Source organism: Myotis yumanensis, unplaced genomic scaffold (genome assembly GCF_028538775.1).
Source record: "Myotis yumanensis isolate MYYU_CA2020_CCGP unplaced genomic scaffold, mMyoYum1.0.hap1 SCAF_3, whole genome shotgun sequence".
In the NCBI taxonomy this organism is placed as follows: domain Eukaryota; kingdom Metazoa; phylum Chordata; class Mammalia; order Chiroptera; family Vespertilionidae; genus Myotis; species Myotis yumanensis.
Window position 1 is genome coordinate 194,979,953 of NW_027223754.1, and position 25,739 is coordinate 195,005,691.

General features: G+C 41.6%; 2 protein-coding genes across 3 annotated transcripts in view; one reads left to right on the forward strand and one right to left on the reverse strand.

The window, feature by feature from the left end:
* Positions 1-17,245, reverse strand: part of LOC139007427 (uncharacterized) — a 44,885-nt gene extending 27,640 nt beyond the window's left edge. The window contains exons 1-3 of one of the 2 annotated variants that reach the window (XM_070410850.1): positions 16,680-16,763; positions 5,779-5,907; positions 67-139 (exon numbers count right to left, since the gene is read on the reverse strand). In XM_070410850.1, coding sequence (XP_070266951.1) covers positions 67-139; positions 5,779-5,852 — 147 coding nt within the window. In that variant the 5' untranslated portion in view covers positions 5,853-5,907; positions 16,680-16,763. Of the gene's footprint in view, positions 1-66; positions 140-5,778; positions 5,908-16,679 lie in introns of both variants that reach the window. The other variant, XM_070410851.1, reaches the window with a different exon arrangement.
* Positions 17,246-17,332: 87 nt separating this feature from the next.
* Positions 17,333-25,739, forward strand: part of METAP2 (methionyl aminopeptidase 2) — a 33,604-nt gene continuing 25,197 nt past the window's right edge. The window contains exons 1-2 of the mRNA XM_070410848.1: positions 17,333-17,568; positions 19,402-19,509. Coding sequence (XP_070266949.1) covers positions 17,418-17,568; positions 19,402-19,509 — 259 coding nt within the window. The 5' untranslated portion in view covers positions 17,333-17,417. The remainder of the gene's footprint in view (positions 17,569-19,401; positions 19,510-25,739) is intronic.

Below are 25,739 nucleotides of genomic sequence, written 5' to 3' on the forward strand. Positions count from 1 at the left end.
ACTGGTCAAAGTGAAATATATTTTTAAAAGTAAATTATAATTTATGAAACTGAGCTACATTATTACCTGATCAAAGAAATAGATAGGTCCAATGTCCAAAGGTCTAGTTTTAGTAAAGTCTTCCATTCTGCTATCAGACCTAAGAAGGAGAAGTTAAGAATCTGAAAACAAGTTATCATGTCTACAAGTAATAATTCAAACACTTGGTTTTAAAGTTGAGATTTATATATTCTACGAACTGTACAAAGCGGGGCTTCGGGAGAGAACACAACCATTCCTTTACCTCTATCTTCACTTCATAGGCTATCTACTTGACAAAGACACAATCAGAAGGATTTCATGCTAATGGCAAAAAAAGCAATATCATGTTGATGCCAAGTTTCTCAACCTTGGCACTATTGACATTTGAGCCAGATAATTCTTTGTGGTAAGGAGCTGCCTTGTGCATTGTAGGATGTTTAGCAGCATCTCTGGCCTCTACCTTCCAGATGCCAATAGCATGCCTTCTTACCCAGTTAGGGCAACAAAAAAGTGTCTCCAGATATTGCCAAATGTCTCCTGGGGATAAAAATTGCCCCTGGTTGAAAATGACTGTGCTGATGCAATAGTGCACCATTTCCCCCTCCACTCCCCCAACCCCCCACCAACAAAGTTTTGATAGGGAAGAAACTGGTGCCTCAGAGTGAGTGATAGATACTGCTAATGGCAGGGTATTTGAGTAGTGCCACTCAAAATGTGACCATTGGACCAGCAGCATCAATATCACCTGAGAGCTTGTTACAAATGCCAATTCTCACTTAACCCAAACATATCATACGTGTCAGAAGCTCCAGAGATGGCATCCAGGAACTTGTGATTGAACAAGCCCTCCATGTAATTCTTTTTTTTTTTTAATATATTTTATTGATTTTTTACAGAGAGGAAGGGAGAGAGATAGAGAGTCAGAAACATTGATGACAGAGAAACATCGATCAGCTGCCTCCTACACATCTCCCACTGGGGATGTGCCCGCAACCCAGGCACATGCCCTTGACCGGAATCGAACCTGGGACCCCTCAGTCCGCAGGCCGACACTCTATCCACTGAGCCAAACCGGTTTCGGCTCCATGTGATTCTTATAAATGTTAAGTTTGGGAAGCACTGACCATGAGGACACAATTTACCAACAGGTTGTGAAACCGCAGGATTGTGACTAAATGGGCAGTCTGGGGCTGGCTAAACCAAAGCTAAGTGGCCTCATGGGTTTGCAATGAACAAGAAGAGCACATACTGGAGGACTGGGCAGCAGCAACAGTATCAAAGGACTGGGACACCTAGAGGACTGAGCATCATTAGGTAAAAGCTAATGATATTAATAACTATATTAACTTATTAATATTACTATTAATAAAGAAAATTTTCTGAGGCTCAGACTTGATTAGCCATTCCTAAAAGAGAAGTAGGAGAATTTGTTTAAAATGAGATTTGAATGACACCAAAAGTTCCTGTTTATATAAACATCTCTATCTCATTGTCCTGCCACTGTTGCTAAAGATTCTACTTTGAGTTATGGGGAGTCACCTCAAAATGTGCCCCTGTGGTATGTAGATTGTTTTGAGCTAAAGATAACTTTTGCCTCAGTCTGAAGAGAAACTTCTGCCTCTCCTTTAACTGCCTAGAAAAATTTAAATTAGAGGCCTTGCCCATAATAAGTGATTATTAGAAGTAACCTCTTTTGACCTATCTGTAGGACAGGACAAACTTCTATTCCTGAACACCTGCTCTTCTTATCATCTTCCAATGACCATTTGAAGCCCCCAAGGTACCTCCCTCATCCCTAGCTCAGGAAGTCTTATATACCTCAATCCCCCTTTCTATCTCAGAAACTCTCATGCATGTGCGGGTCTCTGACTCTCTCACATATGTGCGTTTCCCATACATATGTATGTATTAAATTTATTTTCTTTTGCTGATCTACTCATATCTATTTAATTATTAGACTAGCCAAAAGAACCTTGAGGGTAGAGAAAAATTTGTCCTCCCCCACAGCTGTAGCATGATATATACATTTGTGAAAAACTTCATGCCCTGCAAAATTGTGCACTACAAATAATAGGGGTCATGGGAAAAACAGAGTGCAGGCACACCACTTAAAATTTATGCTACTTTGCCCTAGGTGGTTTGGCTCAGTGGATAGAGCGTTGGTCTGAGGACTGAAGGGTCCCAGGTTCAATTCTGGTCAAGGGAACATGTCCAAGGTTGTGGGTTCAGTTCTCAGTAGCGGGTGTGTAGGAGGCAGCCTATCAGTGATTCTCTCTTATCATTGACATTTGTATCTCTTTTCCCCTCTCGCTTCCTCTTTGAAATCAATAAAAAATATGTGTGTGTGTGTGTGTTTTTTAAAAAAAGATATCCTATATTGCCCTGGTCAGTGTTCTCAATGGTTAGAGCATCCACCCATGCACCAAAGGGTCACAGATTCAATTCCCAGTATCCGGATTGCAGGATCAATCCCTGTCCCCTAGCAGGGCACAGGTGGGAGACAACCAATCGATGTGCCTCTCTCACATTGATGTTTCTCTCTCTCACCCTCCTTCTCTTCTACTCATTAAAAAACATGGAAAAAAAATATTCTCAGGTGAGAAATAACAGAAAGATTTATGTATTTGAAGACTTAATATTGTTAAAATGGCAATACTCCCCAGTTGACCTACAGATTCAATGAAATCTCTGTCAAAATTCCAATGGTTGTTTTTGCAAAAATTAACATGTTAAAATTTCTAAAATTCACATGGAAATTCAAGGACCCAGAATATCCAAAACAATCTTGAAAAAAGAACACATTCCTAATTTCAAAACTTAATATAAAAGCTACATTAATCAAATGTGGTACTGACAATGAGGATAAATATAGAAATCAATGGCTTAGAATTGAGTCTAGAAATAAACCCTCAAATTTATGGTAAATTAATTTTTGACAAGGGTTCCAAGACAGTTCAATGGAAGAAAGAATAGTCTTTTGAATTCATGATAATGGAACTGGATATTCACATGTGAAAGAATAAAATTGAACTCTGATATCATACCATATACAAAAAATTAACTGCCAATGGATCACAGAATGGAAAAAAATTTTGCAACTCAAATATGTAAAAAGGTAAGAGGCTTAACTTGAAACCCAGGCAGATAGGGCAGGGCTCCAGCTGAAAACAAAGGCAGGTAGAACATAGGCAGGGGTAGACATGGCAGTTTGAGCCAGCCTAACCACAGGAACCAACCAAGCAGAAATAATAAAATCTTTCTGGACTCAAAGCAGGAGACATGGGAAAACAAGGGAGAGCTTATAGCAACAAGATAGACGAACGTATAGAAACAGAAAAAGTTCAGCACAGGAACAGAGAAAGAGCATATAGAAACAGGGAAAGTTCAGGTCTGTTGCTGAGCAAAAACAATTGAGAGAATTAATCAGGTGACGACACAAATAGACATAGAAGCAGACTTGTAGCAAATATATACAAGGCTTTAACGGGCAGCCCACTATTGGGTCTTCCTCCCCTTGCAGGGAGTCTGAATCTGCTTATAATAAATTTTCCACACTTTTACTTAAATCTCCTGGTCCACATAGCTCATTCTTCGGTGTCACAAAACACAACACCGGGAAAACACCTCAGCCCATAGTTCTGGTCATCAAAGGGTCTAGTGTTCAGAATATATAAAGAATTCTTAAGCTCAAGAATAAAAAGACAAATAACTCAAAATGGGCAAAGGATTTGGACATTTCTTTTAAGAATATATGCAAATGGACAATAACACATGAAAACATGTCAACATCACTAGTCATTAGGTAAATGCCAATCAAAACCACAATGAGATACCACTTCACACCCACTAAGATGGCTATAATAAAAATAAAACAGACAATAACAAGTGTTGACAAGGATATGAATAAACCTCATGCACTGCTGGTAGAAATGTAAAATGGTGCAGCTGCTACTGAAAACAGTTTGGTAGTAAAACACAAATTTAAAAAGATATATATGCATTACTATGTTCATTGCAGCATTGTTGACAATAGCCAAGATATAGAAGCAATGTAAGTATGCACTGATAAATGATTAAGGAAGATGTGATACATATATACAATGGGACTATTACTTGGCCATAAAAAAGAATGAAATATTACCATCTGCAACAACATGGGTGGACCTAAGGCAGTGGTTCTCAACATTCTGGCTCTTTAAATACAGTTCCTCATGTTGTGACCCAACCATAAAATTATTTTCGTTGCTACTTCATAACTGTAATGTTGCTACTGTTATGAATCGTAATGTAAATATCTGATATGCAGGATGGTCTTAGGCGACCCCTGTGTAAGGGTCGTTCGACTGCCAAAGGGGTTGCGACCCACAAGTTGAGAACCGCTGACCTAAGGGGTATTATGCTAAGTGAAATATGTCTGATAGAGAAAGACAAATACCACATGATTTCACTTATATGTGGAATATTAAAAACAAAATAAACAAACAAAACAGAAACAGACTCATAGATACAGAGAAAAAAACTGATTGTTGCCAGAAGGGAGAGGGTAGGAGGGCTGGATAAAAAGGTGAAATGATTAAGTAGTACAAATTGGCAGTTACAAAATAGTCATAGGGATGTAAATTATAACATAAAAATATATTAAATAACATTGTAATAACTATGCATGGTGTCAGGGAGGTACTAGATTTATTAGAGGTATCACTTCATAAGTTATGTAAATGTTTATCCACTATGCTGTATACCTGAAACTAATATGATACGGAATGTCAACTGTAACTGAAAAATTTTTTTAAATTATAAAAACAAAAGCAAAGAAAAAGAGAAAGACTCATTGACAAACAACAGTATGGTGAATGGCAGAGGAAATGGGGAGTGGGGAAAGGTAGAAGAGTGTAAAAGGGGGATAAATGGCAATGGAAGGAGACTTGACTTAGGGTGGCAAACACACAATACAATATATCATACAGATGATGTATTACAGAATTGTATACCTGAAACTTATATAACTTTATTAACCAATGTCACCCCGATAAATTTAATTTTTAAAAAACAGTGGTTAAAAATAAAAAGGTTCAAAATAAAATTGTCACATGACCAGCTTTTATATTTGTAGATATATGCCCAAGAGAAATAAAAACATAAAAACATTATACAGAAAAGTTCATAGAACTATTCATCACAGCCAAAAAGTAGACATAACCCAAATGTGTATTAATTGATGGATGGAAAATGTTCTCTAATTAGATAGTGGTGGTGATTGTACACTTGTAATTACTAAAACTCATAGAATTATACACTTTAAAATGATAATTTTTATGGCACATAAATTATCATAATTTTTTTTTAAAGGAGTATCCAAGAGCCTCAGCCAGTTCTAGCTTCCACCCATACCAACCTAAGGATGTCAACTTCTAGAGATCAGGCCCTCAAAAATATGAGTGCCTTAAAAAGTACCTATTTTCTGTCTTACCAGCTGCTGCCAGTTCAGACCCAAAGAATATTAGAGATCTATTGGTTCTAACCCCAAAATAACTTTATACCAGTGTTCCATTCAGAACCTCAAGACCAGTTAATTCTATTCATGTCTTTTATCTCAGTCATCCTCAATCACTGGGAATGTAAACTTGCAATTTCTATCTAGATCAAGAGAGCTGACTGAGCACCATGTCCTCTACATTCTGGAATTTTTATCAATTAAACTGACTTTATTTATGTGTCATAAATCTGTTTTAACAATGCAGAGGTGTGATATCTTACATGTTTGGAGAAAGAGTGACTAGCCTAGGGTTTTCCAATTCAGTAGCTGAATCAAGGGGCCAGCATCTTTCCATCCTTCTGTATTCTTCAGATTTCTTCCCTAGTGATCATGCTCAGACTTTGAAACATCTAAAAGAAGGAAAAGGGCTTCATTTTATTTTGTCTTTAAAAAAAATTTAGTAAACCTTTTCCAGAAGTTCTCAATGGTTTTTCTTTATGTCTCATTGACCAAAATAGCAACACATCTATGTCTATACAAACCACTGAGAAGAGGGATTGGAATTGTTGTATATTAGCTTAGACCAATCAGGATGTACCCCCCTTTTTTGGAAGTAATTCTAGTTTTCTTTCTTTTATTTTTATTACTAGTGGCCCGGTGTACGAAATTCATGCATCGGGGGGTGGGCGTTGTCCCTCAGCCTGGCCTGCACCCTTCTCCAATCTGGGATCCCTCTCACAATCTGGGACTGCTGGCTCTTAACCACTCACCTGCCTGCCTGCCTGACCGCTCATAACCACTCTGCCTGCTGGCCTGATCAACCTCAACCGCCACCCCCTTCTGGCCTGAGCACCCCTAACTGCCTGCCCCTGCCAGGCTGATTGCCCCCAACTGCCCCCCATTGGCCTGATTGCCCCCAACTACCCCCCCGTTGGCCTGATTGCCCCCAACTGCCACCCCCCTCCCCGCTGGCCTGCTCACCCCAACTGCAACCTCTGCCGGCCTGCTTGTCCCCAACTGCCCTCCCCTGCTCGCCCCCAAGTGTCTTCCCCTGCTGGCCTGATCACCCCTAACTGCCTCTGCCTCAGCCCCGCCACCATGGCTTTGTCCGGAAGGATGTCCAGAAGATCTCCGGAAGGTCTCCTGGTCTAATTAGCATATTACTCTTTTATTAGTATAGATAGAAGCCTGGTGCATGGGTGGAGGCTGGCTGGTCTGTCCTGAAGGGGGTCCCAGATCAGGGTTGGGGTCCCCTTGGGGGGTGGGGCGGGCCTGGGTGAGGGGCTGGGGCAGTTTGCAGGCTGGCCACGCCCCCTTCAGGGTGACAGTCCCAACTGGAGGGCGTGGCTGGCCTGGGCTAGGGGCTGAGGGCTGTTTGCAGCTGGCCACACCCCCATTGGGGTGAGGGTCCCCGCTGGGGGGCATGGCCAGCCTGGATGAGGGGCTGAAGGCCATTTGGGGACAGTTTGCAGACTGGCCAAGCCCCAGGCTTTGTCTGGAAGGACATCCAAAAGGTCTCCAAGTCTAATTAGCATATTACTCTTTTATATTAGTATAGACTAGAGGCCCAGTGCACAAAATTTGTGCACTGGGGGGGGGGGGCATCCCTCAGCCCAGCCTGCCCCCTCTAACAGTCTGGAAGCCCTCACAGGATGTCCTACTGATGTCCCTGTGGGGAGCGGGCCTACGCCACAGTCTGGCCTCCCTCTGTGGAAGGCAAGTGGCCGATCAGGTATATAGATACTTTCTGAAGGCAGCACAGACTCCTTCCTTATTTCTTTCCTCTGTGGTTGGAGAATAGGGGACTAAAAGGTGGAGACAGAACTGTGGCCGAGCCTGGGGCTCTTGTAGGCAGCAGAAAGAAGGAGAGGGCTGGGGAAAGTCTAGACATGGTTTTCTTCAATTGCCCTCCCTTCCTCCGGGCCCCTCACTCTGTTCTTTCCTTGTCGTGGTGGACGCTTGGTCCTCGGACTGACAGGAGCCCAGCGACGGTGGAGTTCAGCCCCCTCACTTCTCAGCTGAACATACAACCGCCTCACATTCCAAGTGAGCTGTTTTCAAGTGGCTAAAGTGCTGGCAATTCATGCCTCCCGGCCTTTCCCCTCTCAGGTTTCCTCCTTGGGTCAGTTACAAACTTCACCGAGACACTGAAGCAACTCTGCCCTGGTAGTTCTGCACCGGCCCCTGCCCAGGCCCGGCCGGGCACTCTTCCTTGAGGTCTCTGGGTCCACAGTCTGAGCTCAGGGAGGTCACCCAGATCCCGTTCCCCTGGACAGGTGGGGCAGGGGGGCTAGCTTGAAGAGCTGAAGAAAGATGGCAGAGTAAGAGTTGGTATGAACCAGCGCCTGCTTAGCCAAACTTCCTAAGCTCCCCACTGGGCCCAGGCTGGGCCCCTTCCCCACACCAGGAGGATCCCAGCTGAGGTCCCTCCCTGCACCCAACGCTCTCCTCCCTGTTCTACCACTGGGGGAAGGGAGCAGCTCACCTGCTCTGGACCCTACCAACCTGGCAGGCTGAGGCACAGGCGGTGCAGCCTAGGGTGCTGGTGGCTGCGAGCCTTCTCCCCCTCCCTGAAGTGTGGGGTGGGGTTGCAGCAGCTCACAGCCACCCCTGGGCAACATTCATGGAGACACCGCTCTCCACTGAGCCACCGTCCGCCCGGGACCTGTGGGGGTTGGGGTGGCCTTGGGTTCCCACTGGCCCCACTGAAGCCAGACTCGGCTTGGCCGGCCACCCCCACTGCCCAAGGGCTGCGCATGCCCCACGGGGCCTCATCACCCTCATGAATCGCCGTGGTCCGGCCATCCCATCCCAGGAAGTGGCCATCCCGATCGCCATGGCTCACTCCCCGGTGCAGTTGGGCCTGCCCAGCAAGCATGTAAGCAGGAGCTGTGCCTCTGAGGGGAAGGAGGAGGGATGCACGGGCCAGGGCAGAAGTAGGGAACTTGGCGGTGTAAACACAGCCCCCCCCCCCCCATGTCGTGCTAGCCCCTCGCGGTGCAGTCCCGAACCCCTGGGTGCCCCTGCCCAACACTGTGCTCTCGGGCCTGAGGTGGGGGTGAGGGACCTGGAGCTGTGGCCTGAAGGCAGCCCTCGCTGGCTTGGAATTGCAGTGGTCGATCAGGGAAGGATGTGGGGTGCCAAATTCCGCCTCTCTCTCTCTTTCTCTTTCTCTCTCTCTCTCTCTCTCTCTCTCTCTCAGAGGGCCCCATGTCCCTGGCGGGCAGACGGGGGCTCAGGAGAAGGCAAGCGATGCCAATCACCTCACCTGAGCCTCCACCTGCCCCCGGGTCATACACGGGACGCCCGGGCAGGCCAGTGGATCGCTGCTGCCCCACCCGGTCTCCCCGGGTTAGGTTGCACATGGGACGCCCATCGCCCCGCGTCGCAGATAGCAGGCCCAGATGGCAGCAGGGCAGGCAGGATGGTGCTGTCCCACCCTGCCTGCAGTATGCAAATTAGCCACCATCTTTGTTGGCGGTTAATTTGCATATCACGCTGATTAGCCAATGGGAGGCGTAGCGAAGGTATGGTCAAATACCATTTTTGTCTATTATTAGATAGGATTTTAAAAATCCTCACCCGAGGATATTTTCCCATTGATTTTTAGGGAAAGTGGAAGAGAGAGGCAAAGACAGAGAGAAACATTGATGCACATTGATTGGTTGCCTCATGCACAAGCCTGGACCAGGGCCTGGGCTGGGGAGGAGCCTGCAACCAAGTACATGCCCTTGATCAGAATCAAACCCAGCACCCTTTGGTCTGCAGGCCTATACTCTACCCACCAAGTCAACTAGGCTAGGGCAGGATGTACTCTTGAGTTAAGGATAGGTTCACCTGGTTGGGCACATGGTTGGGCAGAGAAGGGCTATGTCAGCAAGAGAAAAAGTAAAAATGAATTCTGGGTAGGTATCCAACAGTGCCTATTAAAAAGTTCCAATGTCCACGGTTTGCTTTTCATTCATTCACATTTAAGCAAATCTTCCCAATTCACCAAGTCCTGCCCCAAAACACAGAGGTCACCGTCAGTTTTTCCACTGCATCATTTTAAAATATGAACTGGCAAACAATGCCCATCAGACATTTAAAGAAAACCTGCAACATGGAAATTAAAGATCATGATAAGGACTTCCGTTTTCAATTTTAATATAGTAACTGATATTGGACACAAGAACTTCCACCAATGCAATTATCAAACTGGGAAAAATAAATAAAATAACTGTTTTCAGACATTGGTCAATAGGAAAGAGAACTATAACCCCTAATAGAAGAAAAAAATGAACAAACTTCATGACCATCATAGCCTTTTGCATGGAAGCACTTTCCAGATCACAGTCAGGGAAGGCCAAACAAAGAATGGTAGTGTCAATGAGTTGAGGAGATAGAGATCAGATATCAGAGAGGAAGAAGCTGTACAGAGAGGTTTACACAGGGAAAGACTCCACGAAACTAAACAAAGAACAACTATTAGGGAGAGAACACTTCTGGGGAGCAAGAGGCTGAACAATGACCAGAGATTGCACAGGAATGGGAGATGTTGGTATTACAACCAGCCATAGTGAAGAGATTGCATTAACTACCCCAGGAATCTAGTAGACACCCCAGAAAGGCTGGGATTTAGAAATAGACTTAATTTAGCACTACAGCAGCACTATTAAAGAGAAATATTACAAATATAATTAAAAATTATCTTGTAACCTCTTTTAAAAAGTGAAAATCACCTGGCCACCATTGCTCAGTTGTTGAGCATCAACTTATGAACCAGGAGGTCATGGTTTGATTCCCAGTCAGGGGACATGCCTGGGTTGTAGGCTTGATCCCCAGTGTGGGGCATGCAGGAAGCAGCTGATTGATGATTCTCTCTAATCATTGATGTTTCTATCTCTCTCTCTTCCTCTCTGAAATCAATAAAACTATATTTTTAAAAAAAGAAACAGCCCTAACCAGTTTGGCTCAGTGGATAGAGTGTTGGCCTGCAGACTGAAAGGGTCCCAGGTTCGATTCTGGTCAAGGGCATGTACCTTGGTTGCAGGCACATCCCCAGTGAGAGGTGTGCAGGAGGCAGCTGATCGATGTTTCTATCTCATCGATGTTTCTAACTCTCTATCCCTCTCCCTTCCTCTCCATAAAAAATCAATAAAAAATATATATATTTAAAAAGAAACAAATGAAAATTCTAGAACTGAAAAAAAAAGGAATTGAAATGAAAAATAACTGGCTGGTTTAACAGGAATTAAACATTACAAAATAAAATAAGTGAAGTTGAAGGCAAATCAATGGAACCCATTAAACTGAAGCCAAGGGAGAAAAAAACAAAATCATTCAAGCCTCAGTGACTGTGGGACATTATCAAGTTATCTGATTAAGTGTCTGGTGAAGTCCAGCTTCCTATTCATATACATCTGTCTTCTCACTGTTCTCACATGGTGCAAGGGACCAAGGAAGCTCTCTGGGGTTTCTTTTATAAGAGTACTAATCTCATTCATGAGACCTCTGCCATCATTATGTAATCACTTACTAATGGCCCCCTCCCTCCATCTCATTGGGGATTAGGTTTCAACATATGAATTTTGGGGAGACATGAATATTCAGTCTATGGCACCATATAAACAAAAACATCTGTGGACTCCTCTATAATTTTCCAAGTGTAAAAGAGTCCTGAGACCAAAAGTTTGAGAACGTCTCTTTAACCCTTTTCCATATACAACCTCACTCACAATATATTCCTAGTTCAACACTGACTTCAACACCAACATAACTCTCATTAATCAGTAGTGGAGACCATTATCAGAAGAGATGGGAAGAGAGAGACTATGAATAGTACTGTCATTTGTCTTGTAGTATGTAGCTCATCTTTCTTTTGTGACTCCTTGATATTGATTTCTATGTAGCTCTGGCCAATAAACACTTGAAATTTCCATGTGGGTAATGATACTCCTGACACTTGGCCACAGGAATATTACTTGGAACTATATATGCCTTTCTTAAAATCTAGCCTAAATACATGGATGCTACATAGAGATTATGGGGAAGAAAAAGAAGCTCTATTGCTACTTAACTAATCTCCAGTTACAGAAGAAAATAAAATATTGTAAGATGAAAGGTAACTTAGGATATCTTTGAACAGAACTAAAACAGGGAAAGAATCACAGAACAGCATCACATTTAATTTCAAGAAAGGTGCTCTCCAGAAGAACAAAAAGGGCGAGCCTTTCAAGAGTCACTGATGAAATGGGTTTGAGATAAAGGATCCTTTGATCCTCCAGCTGATGTCCAGAATAGTGCAACCCAATTTCTTATGAGAATCCTATTTTGGGTGCTCTCTAACAAAACTCTTCTCCCTAAAGTCACCACAGGGATCCTAATGGTTAAAATCAATGGTCTAACTCATACAACTTAACAAAAGGAAGATAAACAACCCAATCAAAAAACGGGCAACGGATCTAGATAGATACTTTTCAGAAGAGGACATAAGGAAGGCCAAGAGACATATGAAAACATGCTCAAAGTCACTAATCATCTGAGAGATGCAAATCAAAACAACAATGCGGTACCATCTCACACCTGTCAGAATGGCTATCATTAAAAAATCAACAAATGACAAGTGCTAGAGAGGATGTGGAGAAAAAGGAACCGTCCTTCACTGCTGGTGGGAATGCAGACTGGTGCAGCCACTGTGGAAAACAGTATGGAGTTTCCTCAAAAAACTAAAAATGGAACTTCCATTGACCCAGTGATCCCACTTCTAGGAATATATCCCAAGAAACTAGAAACACCATTCAAAAAGGATATATGCACCCCTATGTTCATAGCAGCACAATTCACCATAGCTAAGATTTGGAAACAGGCTAAGTGCCCATTAGCAGATGAGTGGATTAGAAAACTGTGGTACATCTACACAATGGAATACTACGCTGCAGTAAAAAAGAAGGAATTCTTACCATTTGCAACAGCATGGATGGAACTGGAGAGCATTATGCTAAGCAAAACAAGCCAGTCAGAGAAAGATAAATATCACATGATCTCACTCATTTGTGGAATATAACGAACAACATAAACTGATGAACAAAAACAGATCCAGAGACAGAGAAGCATCAATCAGACCGTCAAACCTCAGAGGGAAGGTAGGGGAGGGTGGGGGTAAGGGAGAGATCAACCAAAGGACTTGTATGTAGGAATATAAGCCTAACCAATGGACACAGACAACAGGGCGGTGAGGGCATGAGTGGGGTGGCGGTGGAGCAATGGCGGGGGGGTGGGGGGGGTGGGGGGGAGATCAGGACACATATGTAAAACCTTAATCAATAAAGAAAAAAAGAAAAAAGAAATAAAATCAATGGTCTAGTTTGAGACTTCATACTATTTGCTTTCTTCAACAGTTGATATAGCTGAACCAACTTTTGTTTTGTAAAACATTTTCTCTCACTTCCATGTGTTTATTCTCTAAAGCATTTTTTCCTTCTTGGTTTATCATTACTTTGTAATTTTCTTAACAGAATTTCCCACCCTTGCTTCTTATAGGAAAAAACCTCCACAATAAAACAAAACAAACAAACATAAAACCACATAAAAAAATACCCTAAAACATTAATGTCCTTCTGGATTGTGTTCTGTTTCTGGTCCTTTTCTCTTCTCCCTGAGATACCTCATTCACAGCCTTCGACCACACCCGAGCAAGCCATAATTTGCAATCTCCAGATCCACGTTTCTGATTACTGGATATCTTTGCCTGGATGCTCTGCAGGCATCTCAAAGTTAAAATGCCCAAAGCTTATCTCTCCCTCCACCTCCTCCAAAACCTACTCCTCCTTTTCTATTCCCTATCTCACAAAGTGGTACCACTATCCACCCAGGAACGCAGGCCAGAAACCTGGGTGTCATCGTGAACTCCTCCCTCTCCACACTAAATGGCCCAGTAAGTATTCTTAATTCTATATTTCTGCAACCCAATATCTCCTCTCTAGCACCCTAAGAGACTTCGCCTAAATTCTTATCAATATTTTTCAACAATAACATCTTAGCGAGTCTGCCCTACTACCAGGCTCTGCCATTTCTAATTCTTTCTTTAGAATAAATGACATCAGACTTGGGATTTCACTATTGAGGAAAGTTTTCAAAAAGGTTTTGAGAAATGACATACGAGGCCTTTAATTTTTTTGGGGGGGTGGTCAGGGCACAAAAGACCCATCATCTACTCTCACTGTCATTTCATCATAATAATTTTAAAGTACTGTTCAACTTCAAAAAACAGAAAATATCAAATTCTCAAAGCAGAAAAAAGTTCTTTAAATATTCTTGGCTTTATAAATGAAACAATTTTCTGGAGGGCAACCAATGTTCTAGAATCTAGGCTACCATTAGAGTCATCTTTCACAAAGCAAAAATGACTAATTTTCCCTAGCTTGAAAACCTGTTTGTATTATGTAAACATTTAAATTTATCCACATAATCTACATGCATATCATTTTACTGTCTTTTAATGGATACACAGTATGCATGGTATTGACATGCTATTGATATATCTGTTGTCTTCTATTTTAGGCATTTTCTTAAATATTAAAATTTAAATATCCTTTGTCACATATCACCTCAAAGCCTTACAATAAAAGCCATACTCTTTACAGTAACATAGAAGGCCACTTATAATTTGGTCATCATTTACTTATTCCTCAGCAAGAACTTCTCCTAAGCATAACACATTTTTTTCATGCCTCAACCAGAAGCAGTTCTCTGCCTCTTTCTCCAAGAGGATATTTGGCAATGTCTGTTATAGTTTGAATTGTGTCCCTCCCAAATTCATGTGTTGAAGCCCTAAGCCCCCAATGTGACTGTATATATATATATATACACACACACACAGGTGTTGGCAAAAGTAGGTTTATAGCTGTGAGTATGTGAAAGAGTTAATAAAGCTATTGAAATAATCATAACCTGCTCACCCCTGTATATCATACAATTTATACATTTTAAAAGTTACATGTATAGAATTTTTAAACCATAAAGATATGAAAAAAATCCTTAGTATTTCCCTTAATGTCAAGCAATCACGCTTTCCCAATTTTTAAAAACATATTTCTTGTTAACTCATTGCCAAATGTCACATAAAAGTGTGCCTTAAATTATTTAGACCATCATATAATCTACACAAACGAAAATTTATAATATGACTTACTAACAATAATATTAGCTAACACATCACTATTGTGTCAGACATTGTACTATCATAAGTGCTTCTTCTCCATTTTGAAATTTAATTTCCATATCCTATGCTGTGGTACTATCATTATTCTAATTTTACAAATGAATAAACTAAAATTTGGAGAGACTGACTTGTCCAAAGCCATACCAATAGCAAAGATTTCAAAGAAAATAAGGCTAGGGGTAATTATGTTGTCCATTTTGGAATCAAAATTTTCTCAGCAAAAATACATTTTTGGACAAAATAATAAATATGTTTTATAATAATACATTAATTTTATAATAGGACAAGTATCTCTCTAAAAGGGAAAAAAACTTGTTTTTGTCAGATTATCTAGGTAGCCACCTGAGACAAAATGACTTCATGTAATTAGCTTGAGTTACTGGTATTGAGATAGGTGCATTTATTACAGGTTTTCTTAGATTCTTATTTAGGTTTTCAACATTTCTTACTCTTCTACCTCATTCAATTTTCTCTTGCAGAGAAAACCAAATGATGAAAATAGGAATATCATGTACTACTATTTTAAGTAGTTAACTTAGTTACCTCAAACTCTTCAGTGTCCTGGAAAATAATCTTCCAGCAAATATCCATTATCAAGCTTTTAAGATATGTATTGTTTTTTACTACTACCTTAAAGTTTTGTTTTCTTGCCTCTTTTCAGGAAAGGGACAGAAGTACAGTACAATCCCTTTGCAGCAAAGAAACAATATTTTTATTATGGCAGTTTTGCATCTTATTTTTGTCGCTGAACAAACTTTACTTTGACATTGATAATTCTGTAGATCAACTTATACCTTAAGCACCCCTGTGTCAAAATTCATCTATCAAATTTACTGGTTTTGTCCTCTGGGATCCTGTGTTTCCCGGGAAAACACAGGTAGTAACCATGACCCAAGTGTTCCCATAACTTAGAGAGGAACTGAGAAGATTCACAACAAAGCTTGCAGGCGTTTACAACAAAGTTTGTAGGCATTTTTTTTTTTTTTTTTATGTAGCAGATTTTACTTATAAGGATGTTAAGAGCTTCTGGGAGTAGCTTTGCACTTCAACAAAGGTGAGCTTTAACTCCTCCTGAGGTTGACCAGCTACATCTTGCCCTCAATTTGAAGATCTTTTAGACCCTTTAAAAATTCATCAGCTTTGTGATAGACGAACTTGAAATAGAAAATAATAAGGAAAGTATTAGCACCTTATTATTTCTTTTAAAATATATATGTATTTTTATTGATTTCAGAGAGGAAGGGAGAGGGAGAACATGATAGAAACATCCCGGGCATATGCCCTGACTGGGAATTGAACCCTGACCTCCTGGTTCATAGGTCGATGCTCAACCACACACCAGCCGGGCTATTTTACTATTTCTTTACATATTTGTTTCGTTGAATGCTAAACTTTCTTCAGGGTACAGATTTTTATCTTATTCATTCTTGCATCTTTCACCAACAAAAAAATTACTTCTGGTCTACTATCAATAAATATTGACTGAACAGATTTGAAATCTCAATTGGGAAGGCAGCATACAGAATTATTAAACTTTTGGTGCCTGATGACCTGGGTTTGGATTCTAATTGTATTAACTTGCTGTATGACCTGGTACAAATTACCAAAACTCTCTAATTTCCTCAACTCAGACGTGGATTAAATGAGATAATGAAGGCAGAGTACTTGGCACTTCACAAGTACCCATTTATACAATGGGCAACTACTAAGCTCCTACGACCCCCTAATTTAGAGGTAGGTATTGGCGGTGAGTATAAAACACGCAGGATTCCTGTCTTCGTGGAGCTGGGGAGATAGACATAAAACAATCACACAAATGAACTAATTACACGTTGCCACGGAGAAAAGGGTTAGGAACTCAGTGAGAGGCTCCGAGGGCAGGGCCTGAGTTAGGTCTCTGAGGAAGGGCTCCCTGAGGGAGTGGCGTTTAAGCTGAAACTCGAAGGACCAGGAAATTCTCTATTTCCCCATGTGCCTCACCTCTCTTTAGTCTGGCTTCCATCTGTCCACCTAAACAGCTCTTGCTAAGGTCCCCAACGGCTTCCATCTGACATTTTTCTGTCCTTTTACTTGACCTTTTCGTAGCACTCAACGCAGTTGCCCACTCCCTTCTAGAGACGCGATCCTCCCTTGGCTTCTCTAGTAAGCGCCTCCTCATCTTTCTCCCTTTGCAGGTTCGTCTCCTCAGTGCCTGGACGGCCTGGCCGTGAGCCGTAATGGTGAATAATATCGCAGTCCTTCTGAGTCATAAGGAGTGTGTACAAGTGAGCACATCTCCCAGCCCCTCTTCTCGCTTTCAGGGCGCTTTATAAAACCGCGAATATCAAACTTTTCGGCTCCAATAGAGACTCCCTTTTCTCTGGCGGAAGGCGCCTGCCCACCGGCACAGGCATCCAACAGGACCCCAGGCCGGCAGATATGCTCCGGGAATGAATGCCTGAGGCGCGGGAGGAGGCGGGTGTCGGGCCCCGCACCAGCCAACCGCAGCCAGGCCCGCCTGCGCCACGTTTCAGGCACCACCGCCGCCGCGCGCCGCGCCCCGCCGGAGGTGAGCCCGCCCCGCTTCCGCGAGCGCCCCTGGCCTTCCAGTCCTCCACCGTCCCAGCATTCCCTGCGCCCCACCGTGCAGAGCGGCTTCCGGCGTCGGTGGTGGAGGTGGGTGAAGAAGGAGCGGGCTCTCGCCGCTCGCTCTCACTCCCTCGCGCTCTCTCGGGCAACATGGCGGCCGTGGAGGAGGCAGCGTCCTCCGGGAGCCTCCTGAATGGCGACCTAGATCCAGACGACAGGGAAGAGGGAACTGCCTCTACGGCGGAGGAGGCAGCCAAGAAAAAAAGACGAAAGAAGAAAAAGAGTAAAGGGGCTGCCACAGGTAAAGGGAGTTTTATGTTTTTCCCAGGGATGGCCGAACGACTCGGCTCAGGCCCGGCGTGGGTGTCAGGGACCGGGGACTCGGAACCCTGGAGTGGACTGACTCCCGGGACTGAGCGCGTGGCGAGGCCGGGCTACAGAGTCTCAGCCCCGGGCGGAGGTGGCTTCTCCTTCCGTGGGACTGGAGAGCTGGTGGAAGCGTGGGGAGGGAGGGAGGGGTCGGGTCGCTCAGCTTCCCTTGCGGAGCTCGCTCTGGGGTCGGTAGGCCGGGAGCCCCTGAGTTGCCAGAACTCGACTCCCACGCAGACTGTGCAGCGGACTTGAAGCCGTGCACCGCGCCCAGCCCTACCTACCACCTTCCTCGCGGTTTGGCTTCCTGAAAAACCTGCTTCTGACCCGCGCTGCCCGCCGCCGCTTGGCCGGAGCATCCTGGGACTCACTTCGGCCGACGGTGCGGGTGAAGTGGACAAGTCCGAGCGCCTGGACCGCGCCTCACCCCGCCATCCCAGTTTACAGAGGGGTTTTTGGTGCGGGCTTCACTTTTGGGGGTGTGTGTATGCCCACGCGCTCATGTCACTGAGTTGTAATTGCAGAATGGTGGGGGGGGGGGGGGGGGGGCGGTGTGTGTGTGCGCGCGCGCGAGTTTTCACTCGTCTAATCCCACGGCATCATCAAGCGTTAGGGTTTTTAGGCCTGAATTATAATGGCATTGCAGGCAGTCTAGATAGAGGATATTCTGTGGCTCAGAGTCGAACTTCTCCAAATCCACTGGTAAGGCAAGGAAAACAGCTAAAAACTTAACACTTGGGTTATATTAAGAGTTATTTTGAGAAGTCAGTGTGTTTTTGTTGCACTAGGTCCTTCATTTTAGGAAAAATTATTTGCACCTGTTTCGTTTTTAGGAAAAAATATCTCTACCTGTGAAAGCCATAGAAAGAATGAAAGAAAAATGGAGAGGCCAGAAGTGATGAGCGTGGAGTTGAGAGAGGTTGGAGAGGGTTCATCTCTATCTGTCTGAAATTTTGATTAGATGGGAGTTGAAGAGGGAGAGTTGTAGGTGCTGAGACGCTCCCAGAGCACAAGTTAATCCCAGGACACAGGCCAGTGGCTCTTCCTGGCTTTCAGATGAAGTCCAAGCTCTTCAGTTTGGTCTTTAAGGTGTGTTCAGCAGACTGACCCTAATACATTTTTAGCAGGACGTTCTCAATATGAATGTTCTACAAAGGCCAAAATGTCACTTTATTATGTACTACCTCATATTACTATCTTTCTGCACACACATATTCCTCCTCTAGCTAGATTATAATCACTGCCAGAGCAGGGGCCTGGTCTTATGCTTAGCTGTTCAAGAATTTTTTGTTTTAGTAATGGAATGTCTTTTTCTATTTATTTTGATTTTACCTAGCCCAGCTTGACAACTTTTTTTCTTCATGAATCCCTGAAGGCCCCCAGTGTCCCACAGAAATCCTCTTCTTCGCTAAGGTCTTCAGCATTTATTGCCTATCTTAAGTACCTGTTTGGTTAGTAAAGTATTTGTTGTAGTTTAATTGTTAAATACTTTAAAAAGTTAAAACTACTTAAATATAGGGACCAACTCACACTTTTGCTTAACCTTTAGCTGCTATCACAGAGAATGTATTTTGTTGAATGGACAATACTACTTAGATTTGGGAGACTTTTCTTTGTCATTAAATAAATTCTGTTAATGTTCACAATAATGTTTGTTTTTTGTTTCCTAAACACCTATCAGGAAAGGACTTGTGTGTTCAATATCTGTAGAACATATTCTAGTGTTAACTATCTTTATTTGATTTATGCTATTATATTTGATTAGCAGGGCAACAGGAACCTGATAAAGAATCAGGAGCCTCAGTGGATGAGGTAGCAAGACAATTGGAAAGACAAGCATTGGAAGAGAAAGAAAGAGATGATGATGATGAAGGTAAATGATTAATTTGGTGTTTGTGGTTATAAAAGCAAGAAAATATGACGTTCTTTAATCATTTTTTTAATCCTCACCCAAGGACAGGGGTCCTCAAACTACGGCCCGCGGGCCACATGCAAATACAAATATTGTATTTGTTCCCGTTTTGTTTTTTTATTTCAAAATAAGATATGTGCAGTGTGCATAGGAATTTGTTCATAGTTTTTTTTTTAAACTATAGTCCGGCCCTCCAACGGTCTGAGGGACAGTGAACTGGCCCCCTGTTTAAAAAGTTTGAGGACACCTGCCCAAGGACATGCTTTTATTGATTTGAGAGAGAGACAGACAGAGAAAAACATTAATGTGATGTAAAAGTGAAACATTGATTGGTTGCCTCCCACGCGTCTTCAATCAGGGCTCAAACTCCCAACCTGTGCCCTGACTGGAAATGGAATCTGCCACCTTTCGGGGTATGAGACTATGCTCTAACCCAGTAGTCGGCAAACCCCAGCTCGAGAGCCACATGCGGCTCTTTGGCCCTTTGAGTGTGGCTCTTCCACAAAATACCACGTGCGGGCGTGCACGTACAGTGCGTTTGAAAATTCGTGGCCCATGTGCAGAAACAAGTATACAAGATGAGTGTGGATGGGAGAGTTGGAAGGAGTCGACCTCAGCGAATGTACCTCAATCAGATTGAGGATGTTTTTAGCAAAGGCCAGCTTAGGCCAGCTAATTAAGTTAATAACAATGTACCTACCTATATAGTTTAAGTTTAAAAAATTTGGCTCTCAAAAGAAATTTCAATCATTGTACTGTTGATATTTGGTTCTGTTGACTAATGAGTTTGCCGACCACTGCTGTAACCAATTGAGCCACACTGGCTAGGGCATGACGTTCTTTAAACAAAATCTACTTATTTGTCCATATAGTCTATTATTTACTGACTTCTTAATTGACAATAAAATAAAACCTCAGTGTCACAGATACAAAGGGAAAGAAATTTATTAGCAACTTTTTAAAAAGTTGGATATGTTGAATGATTGCTCAAACAATACAGTTCTCAACTTTTAAAAATATACTTGGGCCCTAGCTGATTTGGTTCAGTGGCTAGAGCCTCAGCCTGTGGACTAAAGGGTCTCGGGTTCAATTTCAGCCAAGGGCACATGCCCGGGTTGTGGGCTGGATCCCTAGTAGGGAGCATGCAGGAGGCAGCCAATTGATTTTTTATTTTATATATATATATACACACACACACACACACACACACACACACACACACACATATATTAATGTATTTGGTAAAAGGCCAAGTAGTGGGTATTAATAGAATAAAATTGAAGGGTTGTTTATTTAACTAACATTTATTGAACAACTAATATCCACTATCCTAGGATACTTTCACATGCATTCATATTTTACCCGTGCAAATAAAGTAGTTGCTCTTCTCGGGAAATTATAGTTATATGATTTTCCCAATGTGATACAGCTAGTATGTGTAGAATAGAACCAGAATTTCAAACCTAGCACTTGACTCCAAGTCTATTCCTTTCACTCTCTGTACCAAAGCTACTTTTTTTTAATTCTCAAAGGAGCATATTGGAGTCCTTCTGAACTCTATTATAAATCCCCTGATCCTAGTTCCTTGTGGTATTTTGGTGCTGTTAGATTTGTATAAACATGGCAAGTCTTAGAATTATAGGAATTGATGCTATCGGTAAGACAGTGGAGGGAGTCATTAATTAAAAGAACTATTCTATAGCATCTTTTGGCAGAGGGGGAGATAGGGCTTTCCCATTCTCAATTATTTACTGTTTTGACCTATTGCTATACCTCAAGCACTGCCAGCTTGAGTTTTTGCCTTCAATCCTTAAAACACATACCTGCTATATTTTAATTATTGTGTTAGGGTAATGCAGAGCAGTTGTTTTTTCCTCTAGAAAGGTATGTTCTGCCTTCAAAAAGCTTACAGTCAAAATTTGGTTTAAAAAGTGCCAAGATTACAGGGAATAGTTGGCTTTTTGACTTCTTTGAGCAAACCTCTTGTTCATTCTACCTTTCCTTATGCTTCAGATTAAGAACATATTTTGAGCTCTTAAGAAAGGGTTTTTTGTTTTGTTTTTTAATATATTTTTATTGATTTCACAGAGTAAGGGAGAGGGAGAGAGAGAGAGAGAGAGAGAGAGAGAGAAACATCAATGATGAGAGAGAATCCTTGATTGGCTGCCTCCTACACGCCCCCCGGATCAAGCCCACTGCCTGGGCATGTGCCCTTGACTGGAATCGAATCCGGGACCCCTCAGTCCGCAGGCTGACGCTCCAGCCACTGAGCCAAACCAGCTAGGGCAAGAAAGGGTTTTATAAATTCAAAGTAATATAATAAGTTGCTGTAGACATTTTATATGTAGAATATCACAGTACTGATCTTGAGTGTGCCTAGTTCCATTGCACATCTACAAAGTTGTGTGACTCTTGGCATTGAAGGGGAAACTTTTGCTTGTCAGATTGGAAATCTTCAATGTATTAAAGAAGATTTTAGTTTTCTCCAATTTTATCTAATTGTTTTTCTAATTCATTTCAATAATCAGTATCAACCAGTAGTACTAATCTGGTGTGAGAAGTCTTTGAGTGGATGGAAAGCTATTATTTCAGAATCTTTGTTTTAAGGAAAGCTGGTGGTGGAGAGACAAAACCTAGAGGTGAAAAGATAAGCTACAGTTAAGTTTATGGGTATTTGGAGATGGAATTGGCTGAATGCTGAAGAAGTCTCATTAATTAAGAGAACTATTCTATAGCATCTTTTGGCAGAGGGGGAGATAGGGCTTTCCCATTCTCAATTATGGGACTTGAATAAAACCAAACAGAAGGAACCATTGGGGGGTGGAACAATATTGTGTAAGCCTTCAGAGTCTAATGAACAATGCATACTGGTCATATAAGATCCATTGAGGGAGGCTTTGAGCACTTTTATAAGAAGAATGTTATGAAAAAAATTTTCATATATAATCTTCATATATATTCACAATTGTTAAAAAAGAGGATATATATAGGAAAGATAGGAAGATCATTTTGGAGATCACTTAACAATAGTTTATGCATGTGGTATTAAGTTGATGGTTATAAATGAGAATGAGAGTGAAATATTGACGATCAACTGCCTCGTGCACACCCCCCACCAGGGATCAAGCCTGAAACCAGGCATGTGCCCTGACTGGAAATCAAACTGGCAACCTTTTGGTGCACAGGACAACACCCAGCCAACTGAGCCACATTGACCAGGGCTCAGGGTAATACTTGTGAGAGTCATCAGTTGTATATATATATCAGTAGTTCACTACTTTTTTTTGCTGAGTAGTATTTCAAATTTGTTTATCCATTTACTGGTTGATGGATATTTCTAGTTTTTGTCTATTTCAAATAAAGTTACTGTGAACATTTGCAATCAGGTCTTTGTGTAGACATGTTTGCATTGCTCCTGGGTAAATAAATACCTAGGAGTAGGGTTGTGGGTCATTTGTTAAGTGTATGTTTAATCTCATAAGAAACTCTTCCCAAATGTCTACCATTTTTCATTCCTGTCAGCAGTGGTGGAGAGTGCCAGGTTCTTTGTATTCTCATAAGCACTTAGTATTGTTAGTTTAAAAGTTTTAGCTTTTGTAATAGGTGTGTGGTGGTATGTCATTGTGGTTTTAGTTTGCATTTCCATAACTGATGATGGTGAACATCTTTTCATATTTTTATTTGCCTTTCGTGTATCTTTAGTGAAATGTTTTCCTCTTTTGTCCATTTTTCAATTGGACTATTGCAGCGGTTCTCAACCTGTGGGTTGCGAACAATGAAAATACATCCTGCATATCAGATATTTACATTACGATTCATAACAGTAGCAAAATTACAGTTATGATAGCAATGAAAATAATTTTATGGTGGGGGTCACCACAACATGAGGAACTGTCTTAAAGGGTTTCGACATTAGGAAGGTTGAGAACCACTGGATTATTGTCTTAGTGAATTATAATAGTTTTTTATATACTCTTGATATAAGTTCTTTATCAGATACATATGTTTTACAGATATTTTCTCCCATGCTGGTATTTGCAACAGAAAAGGTTTCAGTTTTGATGAGGTCCAAGTTATCTATTTCTTTTCCTTTATTAGTCATGTTTTTTTTTTCGTTCTATCCAAAAAGCTAAATAATTACTATTATGAAGATGTTTCTCTTAAGTTTTATACACTTTTCACTGTTATATTTAGGTCTATAGTCTATTTAGAATTAATTTTTGTATGTAGTGCAAGGTAGAGATTAAGGTACCTTTTTTGCATATGGATGTCCAACTGTCATTCAACAAATATTAATTGATTTGGACACAAATAAATATGAACAGTTTCTGCCTGTTAAGAATATCCTGGATGCTGTAAAAGAAAAACATCTAGAAACCAAATTGCAGCATGGTATGATGGGTGGAATTATAAGCATATATAGTTTAATATTCAGATCTTTGCTCTACCACCATCCTGGCACCAGGGTTCAATAAATGGTGGCTTGCATACTTCTTGAAGCATTTTAGGTTGAGTCTAGTGTATGTAGCAGTATGCTAGACATTAAATGTTGTTCCAGAGCAAAGGCTATCTTGTTTAATATTCTGTCCCTTTTGCCTCTCACTTAAGAACCCAGATACAGCCGAAACCGGTTTGGCTCAGTGGATAGAGCGTCGGCCTGCAGACTGAAAGGTCCCAGGTTCGATTCCGGTCAGGGGCATGTACCTGGGTTGCGGGCACATCCCAGTGGGGGATGTGCAGGAGGCAGCTGATCGATGTTTCTCTCTCGTCGATGTTTCTAACTCTCTGTCTCTCTCCCTTCCTCTCTGTAAAAGATCAATAAAATATATTAAAAAAAAAAAAAAAAAAGAACCCAGATACATTTGTTGGATGAAAGGTTACAGTGAAAATTGTAGTGCAGAATATATGAATTGATTATCTGACACATGAGGAAAACGAAAACTGTGTTTCCAAAAGGTTCCCATGTTATTTTTGTTAGGCTTTTGCATCTTCAAACCAGTAATGAGTAAGTCAAGCAAAATTTGTGTTTCCACTGTGTGCTTGTTATTTTAGAACAGTGGTTCTCAACCTTCCTAATGCGACCCTTTAATACAGTTCCTCATGTTGTGGTGACCCCCCAGCCATAAAATTATTTTCGTTGTTACTTTATAACTGTAATTTTGCTACTGTTATGAATCGTAATGTAAATATCTGATATGCAGGATGTATTTAGGCGACCCCTGTGAAAGGGTCGTTCGACCCCCAAAGGGGTCATGACCCACAGGTTGAGAACCACTGTTTTAGAGGCTCAAACAAAAGGAATTGAAATTTTGTAAGTCAAATATTGGCAATTTCCTATCACTCAATCCAGCGGTCACCACCATTGGTGGTCCGAGAGGTCTGAAAGGTTGGCATCCGCTGACTCAATCCACTTAAAGCATTATATCATTCTTCCTCCTCCCTCTTTGCTAAACTGCTGTTTCCTGTTTCTCCATTGGGCAAAAATAAAAATAAGATAAAATAGGCTAAAAGAACACTTTTTTATTGAATAGACTAAATATTTACCATATTCTAAGATACTTTTCTTAAGAAATGGTTCTTCTAGCCCTTGAGAAACTTACAAATGAATAAGGGGTCAGTGTAAACCAATGATTATAATGTTTTGTGATAATTATAATAGAAGAATATAGTAGGTAGCATGGTGAGATAATTTCTATTATGGCTACTGCCTGTCAGCCCGGGAATAAAAATGGAGCTCTTTAAGCAGAAAATGTAAGTAGTCATTTGATACTGTTTTATGGGTGTGGATTTCACTATCTAAAATGAATGATGTTAGATGAATTACTGCCATGAGGTAAAACATTTAAAAGAATACTATAAGGGGAAACATACTATTAAACTGTCAACTTCTAATTAAGTCAGTATTCTATTTATCCGCCATAGCAGTGTGATTTGTGGGTAGATTAGCGTACTTGAGAAATAATTGTTGAAATTTATTAAGTAGCATTTTTAGAAATTCAGACGCTTAAGTCTATGTTTTATACCTTTACTTAAAATGTTTTAAGTCACTTTTTAATCTTGGTCATAATAATATCCTCTATAATTTCTCAAAGTTCAAGGGTATGAGCATGGGCTTCATAGAAGGTTGTTACAAAAACTGGCAAGCAGCTCTTGGCTGGTTTGGATACTTTTCTGCCAACTATTTTTTGAAA